The 8,064-nt window shown below is 41.4% G+C and overlaps 1 protein-coding gene across 2 annotated transcripts in view; it reads left to right on the forward strand.

The window, feature by feature from the left end:
• The window catches only part of fam13b (family with sequence similarity 13 member B), a 69,903-nt gene extending 62,330 nt beyond the window's left edge, over positions 1 to 7,573 (forward strand). For both annotated transcript variants that reach the window (XM_051419434.1, XM_051419435.1), the window contains 5 exons: positions 262 to 345; positions 458 to 553; positions 766 to 1,145; positions 2,147 to 2,248; positions 3,011 to 7,573. In XM_051419434.1, the coding sequence (XP_051275394.1) occupies positions 262 to 345; positions 458 to 553; positions 766 to 1,145; positions 2,147 to 2,248; positions 3,011 to 3,134 (786 nt within the window). In that variant the 3' untranslated portion in view covers positions 3,135 to 7,573. The remainder of the gene's footprint in view (positions 1 to 261; positions 346 to 457; positions 554 to 765; positions 1,146 to 2,146; positions 2,249 to 3,010) is intronic.
• Positions 7,574 to 8,064: the final 491 nt, after the last annotated feature.

The raw sequence follows: 8,064 nt of genomic DNA on the forward strand, positions 1-8,064 counted from the left end.
ACCCACGCAGGTTTTTTATTGTACTACTGCAACACAAAATACGTAAAACATGTAGACATTACATTGACAATGACGGTGTTTAACAGTTTGACTTGTGTTGCATAAGATGTCACATTGTCAGTTGACAGCTCATTGATGTGCACTGACTGTGGAAGATCACAGCTGAGCAACATAACAAGTGGAACAGTGTGGCCAGAGTGTGTTTAGTTAAAGGTAATATCACTATTACATGATTAACTGTCTCTGTCTCTGTCTCTGTAGAAGATGACCAAGGAGCAGTTGTCCTGTGAGAAGACGGTCCTACAAAAGAACCTGCTGCACTACGAGGGCCTGCATGGCCGACCGGTAAGTTCCCAACATCCTAAATCCTGCCCAGATTTCATTTGTTTTGTGAAGCTGTGTTAAAACCCTCACTTAAACATTCTCTAAACAGTTTCTCTCTCTTTCTCTCTGTCAGGTGACCAGAGAGGAGCGTCTGGTGGTGAAGCCTCTCTACGATCGCTACAGATTGGTCAAACAGATGCTCACCAGAGTCAGCATCACACCTGTCACAGTACGTACACAACATCACATCTGTAACACTATAGTAGCCACATACTCCTGCTGTTATTCTAGAACTACACACACGGCGATGTTGTTGTAGACTGCAGTAGTTTTCACCAGGTGTACCGTGTAAACTTGAAACTGAATATAGACAACACTCAAACAATTTAAGTCTACATAAAGTACTTGCTCACATGCTCTCGTTGTTGCTCTCTTCCCCAGATGTCCCCCTCCAGTAAGAGACGAACTCAGACCCTCCAGCCAATCATTGAGGGGGAAACCGCTCATTTCTGGGAGGAGATCAAAGAGGAGGAGGAGGACGAGCGGAAGGAAAGAGAAGGAGGAGAAAAAGATGAGCGGGAGGAGGAGAGAGATGAGGAGGAGGAAGAAGAAGAGGAGGAGGAGGGAGAGAGCAGCGGTGGGGAGATGCAGAGCTCCGAAGTCATAATGGCCGTTGACCTTGTGACCCCGACCGACAGACCAGTGAGGAGCCAGAACCAACCTGACCAACAGAGCGACTGTCCAATGACAGCCAAGCTGGAGGAGGGGTCGGGGAGGCTGGCGCTGGACCTGCGGCTGTCCAGCTCCAACGCTTCGTCCATGTAAGAACACACACACACATACACACACACACGTACATCCTCGTGGTACACCTGTATCACATATCACTTATTTGCATTCACATTACAATTAAATGAAAATAGTTTCCAACAATCTAATTCTCATGATTATTTCTGACTCATCTTCCTCATTAATAGTTCAATAGATAAACAATCAGTATTTTTTGAAGACTAAAACGTAAACGTTCTCCATCAAACACAAGCTAAATGTAAGGCGGCCAACAGTCTCACATGTGGAGACACACTGCCGTGGGCAGATGGACGGGCAGCTGGCAAATTGCTCCTGTAGTGGTTCCCTATGCAGTTAGCTGTAATAGCTAATGAAGGGGGATACTTTCTGTGTTTGCTGTCGTTTAGACTGTGAGACAGGCATTTGAAATGCAGACTGTCCCACAGTCAGAATAATGAGAATAAGGCTCAGGTTGAAGAATTTTGGATTATTCAGCTTGGGCATATTGTAGAAGTGGAGTTAATTAATTAATATCAGCTCATCCTCAAACAAGATCTGATTATCTCCAACTTTGCTGACTGTGCAGACACCGGCAGGAACAACGTGAGACAGAAAACACAGATTTTATCTGCTGAGTCTGTAATCTGGTTATTGTGTCACCGAGCTTGTAGCTCACACACACACGCACACGCACACACACACACACACACACACACACACACACACACACGCCTCTAATCTTCTTCATCAGATCAGGTTTGTACATCCAGGTCGCTTACCTGGACATGATCCTGACAGCTGATCCCTCACGCCACCACAGTTTACTTCCTGCTCACAGTGACCTCACTTCCAGCCCTCCTGCTCTCTCCAGACTCAATTCTTAATTTATGGGCCAAGATCTAATTGATTGCTGTTAACACAAATATTTTAAGCATTTTTGTGCTTCAGTCAGTTGAGAGAACAAACTGTTCTATTATTATTATGACAGCATTTTTACAGTAACTGTGTTCTCATGTTTCCCATCATCCTCCAGGCCAGAGCTGCTGGAACAGCTGTGGAAGGCCAGAGCAGAGAAGAAGAAACTGAGGAAGACCATCCGAGCGTTTGAGGAAGATTTTTATCAGCATAATGGAAGGTAGGTGTTCACGTGCACAGAACAAAATCCAGACTGTCCGCATCATGAATTCAGTGTTGTTCCTCTCCTGAACAATTGAATATGGTGGATACACACGCAGACACATGCAGCACAATCCGCTATGTTAATGAAAGTTGACTGAAATCCAGTATTGTTAACCAGGAAGAGCACTACATTCATTGGTCACATGCTGCAATTTTAGCAATTAATGTAGCTGTGTAAAGAACATTTTATTTTTAGGTATGAGTCACCGTTAGTTCCTAGCAGCTTAAAAAAGTCAAGATTTAGACCATATATGTCCCGGAAAGTAATCGGCAGATTAGGGGATCAGGATGCCTTAAATTCCTGTCAGACTTCATGTTGAACCCCAACCGCAACCTGCATGAGTTGATAATGTGATCAGGCAGGACTGGCTAGAGGCAGACTTTTGGCATCAGGAATGTCAACTGCTGTGGTCGAAAGCATCGCGGAGGGAGACCATCATAGAACTGTCTTTTGCGAGGCATCCTTGCTCCTTGCTGAGTCCACTGACTTCCACTGTGAGACATACAAATGCCCGATGCCTGTGTTCGCTGTCAGATTGTTGACAGATTGCCGTGTCTGTCAGGAGAGAGCTGATAACTGCCTTTATTTCTGAGCAGCCCCACAGAGCTCTGTAGAGGTTCAGTAGCTGCTGGAGTAGGGACAGTAAGTGTGTGTCAGAGACTTCTTCAGCACAGGAAAATAAAACCTGTTCTCCTCTGTCTCCCTCCTCTGCTATAGAAATGTTCAGAAGGAGGACCGGGTCCCGATGCTGGAGGAGTACCGGGAGTACAAGAGGATCAAGGCCAAACTCCGCCTCCTGGAAGTTCTCATCAGCAAACAGGATTCCTCCAAGTCCATCTAGACCCCTCCCCCTCGCAACCCCTCAGATACTCGCCATCACGGCACACATCAGCTCTCATCACCGCTGCGAGGACCCGCCAAGGGTGTCCATCAGTCTGTCAGACGCCATCACACCTTGGAGGACTTAATAAACACTCCAGCATCATCGTCACATGACTTGACAGGAAGTCGACATCAAGACGCTCAGTCAGACTTCATGTTCACGACTTGGTGTGCTGCATTTATGTCATGGAGGAAAGTAAATTAGAGTGACTTGCTGGTTCAGAGTTACTTTGGAAAATTGAACTTTAAAGTCAGTAAGTTAGGATTGAACTGAAACACTTAAACACTGTTTGTAGTTCCAGGACAACTTTCAGTGAACTTTTGAGGGACTCAACCTGCGTTTTAACTACAGAAACCAAAGCACAGGTTTGGTTCTTGGAGTATTCACCTAGCACTGTTAAGAGCTATGTGTACAGTATCTATTCAGACTGCAACCAAACACTGGTTGTTGCTAATATCAGTAATCAGATTAGGGATGGGAATTTTATTTTGACCAGTAAAAAAAATAAAATTAAGTAATAAGTAAGCAGTAAATTAAAAAGAACAACATGGTGACTGTTGTCTCATGGCATACAACAACTCAAATGGGTTTTAATACTTTAATCTTTTGGCGAAAAAGTTCATGACACTTTGGTCCTGGGACTATTGAATCCCCATTAGTGAGCGATATGCATTGAAGTGTTTAAAAATACACATTTTAAGTGCAAAAAGGGCAAATTTTAAGCATTTTGATCACAAAATCACTTCAGATCATTACATTTGTTTGTTAAATACATGATTATCTATATGTGACTACAGATATTTTCCTTGTCTGTGATTTCAGATTTCAGTAATGTGGACATTACAGTCTCTGAGGTTAATTAACCGCTTTAAAGGGTCACGTACATTTTTACAGCCATTTTCATGTTTCATGAATGCAGCACCACCACAATATAAACTTAAAATCACTCCTGTCAGCCACAACTGATCTCTGCTGCCTCGTCTGACTGCGAATTGTTTCAAAACAAGGGAAAAAAGGAATCATCTTCACTGTCTGTCTTCATCATCGTTCCACCAATGTTGACTCGAGACTTTGCACTTGTCTTCTTATTTCTTCGACTTGTGAGAAAAAAAACAACTTTCTGACTTTTTAATTTCAAGAACTTTTCTTGTGTTGATTTTGGTTTCTTCGTGTTTATTTTTGCTTCATGCTGAACAGCATGAAGCATTTTAGACTCTTCACTCAAGACACCTGTTCTTTCTTTAGGACGTCGCACTGTGTGAAAAGTCCCTCTTTTCGTCTCGCTCCTGGGGGGCCACGGTTTCTCTAAGCAGCCTCTTTGGTGCGAGTGATTGGTTCTTTTATTCTGTCAGTAAAACTTTATTTAACGTCCTGGATGCTTCACCTTCTGACTGATTTTAAAATTCATTCACAGGTTTAAAAACAAGTTTGTTTGTTTGTGTATTCTTGTTAAAAAAAGAAGTGTAGACATACATGTTTGTGAGACACTGCTGTTCATGTTTATCTTGAATGAAATAGAGTACGTAGTAAAAAAAAAAAAAGTATTAACTCCCAGTGTGACCTTGGAGAAACGCCTGTTTCTGATTTTGCTTTTCATTTATTTCTGTTCCTCAGCATTTCCTTTAGGTTTTTTGGCAATATTTGTCAGTAAGATGTACACTAGGTTGGCGTACGCTGGTGTTTGCAAAGTAACTTGGTTTCCCATGAGCCTCTTGCAAAAAAGAAAATGCTGCTTTTAAGTCGCCCTAAGCTCAGACGTCATATGCTTGTGATTTTGATATTTCTGACTGCACTTAAAGGCAGCATTAGACTGAAGATGCTCATAGGGAACATTTCTACTCAGATTAAGAGATTTTATGACATTTTGTCTCTCCATTTGTTCAGTTTGCTGCATGGAGGCGTGTTAGTTTCTGAGGGATTATGGGTGATAAATGCTGAGGAGAGGAGCCAGTATCTGGTCCCTGCTGCTGCTGCTGCTGCTGCTGCTGCTGCTGCTGCTGCTTCTTCTCTGAAACCAAAAGCATGTTGGCTACAGGCAGTGTCAGCCTGACGGTGTGTTGAATGTCAGTGACGACGCAGTCAGCAGTTGCTGTGCAGCTGATGCGACTGTTACTGACGTTGGTTAAAGTTTGAATGTAGCTTTAAAGGCTGTATTGTATCAATGAGGTGCCAACACTGCCAGCACTGATTTTAAACACAGAGAAGTGACTCCGTCTGTGGTTCACTGATATTTTTCCCCAACTGGCGAGTCAGTGCGGAGGGTCTGATTAGTATGTAGCATGATGTCTACGATGCTGAGAGAACACAACAACAACCCTCGGCTGTGTTTCTCTTCGGTCTAACCTGCAGTCCCAGTGAAGTTTCATTTCCTGCTGGCAGGTAAAATGAGGGCAGGTGAGGAGGAGAACGTTTGAGGTGTGGTGCATGCCAATAAGCTTGTTCTCTTTGTTTATCTTCTTCCTCTCCGTAGAGGCCATGTTGTCTTATATCAGATAGGAGTCAAGATGTCACAGTGTGATGTGTGTAAGTTATTACACCGGCTGTGTTGGCAGGTGAAGTTCTATTATCAGAACCTCTTTGGCTCGTTACTTGTGAGATGTTTAAGGCCGATAAGACAAAATAGTACTTTTTTTTCTTTGCTGAATTGATGTACATTTAACTGCCAGAATCAAAGCTGACTGCAGTCTTTTTGTCTGTCAGTGGACGGCAGATGAGATGGTTTGAAATCAAAGTTTTGAGTGAGTCAAGAGTTGAACTTTTTGTGAGTGCTTGTGAAGAACACGATGGAGGTGTTTGTGTTTGTCAGGACGGTAAAGTTCGAAGGTTTGATGTAAAAAGATGTTATTTGCACAGCATTCACAGAATGCAGCCCTTTTGTGTTTTTTCATTTGTATTTCTAAAAATGAAGCACTACTTCTATACAAATATAAATATATACTGTACATAAAAAAACACCCGAAGGAATGAATGTCAGAAATGTTTAAATTATTTCAAACATTACGTTTGGCCCCCTTTGGTTCATTATATTTGTGATGCCCTGAGAATGTGTTTTTTTATTATAAATATTGCTATTACTATCATAACCATTATTTTGTGTGATAATGACAATAATAATAACCCTTTTGTATCTACTCACCAACTGTAAAACCAGCTGTAGAAGTTAGTCGGGCACTGTGTGTGACTAATCAAACATGAACCTGCTCTGTTCTCTGATTTCTTTTGTCGCTCTGTGTAATATAAGCTAATATAGAAGCAGTACTGTAGTGAGCTTGCATGGCAAAAGAGAACATAATAGTATGAATAACACGATGTATTGTTTCTATTATTTGTGCCATGAAGAAGCAGCAATAATAAAAGTTTGCGTGGAGGTTTTACAGTATCGGGTAATGATGGGTGGGATCGACTGCGTGTGAATATTTGAGGTACATTGTTATTTCTTTTTAGTCTAATTGTTTTCAGACACACACATTGTCACACACACACACACACACTCTGCTCAGACGGTGTGTTTTTACCACTGTTGTCAGCATAATGTTCATGTTGGCGCTGCTGAAAAACCAAAATAAGAGTTTAAATTAAGCAGGATGGTGAACAGGGATTGAAAAGCCAATGACAGATGTGTCATATCTGAAAACATTCCAGTTTTATCATCATTCAGAAAGTGGAAACAATCCATCGTCAGTCTCTGAGTGACTTTGATTTTACTTTTTTTGTGAGTCTCTAACAACGGTGATTTGTTTGGCGCCTCAGTTTCTTACTTTTGTTTTTCATTGTGCCTGCAACAGAGTGGTAAAATTCACGTGGTTCATACGTTGTAAACTGTAAATGTATTCTCTCTCTCTGTCAGTGTACAGTTGTTTCCTCTCACACTCACCCATCCAACATGCATGGTTGTTTCACACGCCTGGAGTTCGCAGCAGAAGTCACTGTCGAAGATGTCTGGCAGGTCAGAGCTCCCCCTGGAAATGTTGGAAGAAAATGACCAGTTTTTTGGTCAAAATGGCAACAGATGAGATAAAAGATATATTTTACAAGTCTGTAAATGGATTTTTGAGTAAAGAGAGTCTTTAAATCTTTAAAATTTAAAGGACAAACGGTCATGTTGCTTACAGGTGTGATTAAGAAAGTTAGAAATCAGATACTTCCTGACATCTTTGATACTGGATTTTGCTGTTAATCCCTTTGACCAGAGAGGTTCTTGCTTACTCCAGGTCGCCTACATGTGAAACTGTGTTTTATCACATCAATATATTGTATGTACGTATGTATCTATAAATGTTTTCTTACTTTGTGAATGCTTTTTTTCTGTTGTTTCTTCATTAACAAAAAGGATGAGAAAATACAATCAGTAACAAACATTTACACATGAAAATAAAATTTACAAGCTTGCCACATCAGTTCTCTTGCTTCTTGAGTCAAATGAACCAAAGTAACAGAACGTATTGTCTGTCAACTTACCCTGGATAAATAAAGGTAAATGGTTAAAATATTAGATACTATAGACAAATACTTGAAAAATGTCTATGATACAGCAGTAAAGGACTTAATAATGTTCTTAGCAAGCTGGGCCAAATGCAGAGCAATAGACAAAAGACGCACTACAGGCCCCATATAGAGCCAGGGCTTTGTTTTTTCCATTCTGGGCTAAAGTAGAAATGTGGTGCCCTCCGTAGAAGAGGACCCCCTAAATACAGCAGGGGCGGATCTAGAGAAATATTCCTGTGGTGGCCCGAGGGTGACATGGAGACTTTATGGGATGTCAAAAATGCAGTCACATATATCAATATTTGCTTGGAAAAGCCCCCAAATTTTAACAAAAAAACATTAAATTATTGTGGCACATTAGTAAAACGTTGAATAGAAATATCTACATTTGGCATTAGAAATC

This window comes from Dicentrarchus labrax, unplaced genomic scaffold, assembly GCF_905237075.1.
Source record: "Dicentrarchus labrax unplaced genomic scaffold, dlabrax2021, whole genome shotgun sequence".
Lineage (NCBI taxonomy): Eukaryota > Metazoa > Chordata > Actinopteri > Moronidae > Dicentrarchus > Dicentrarchus labrax.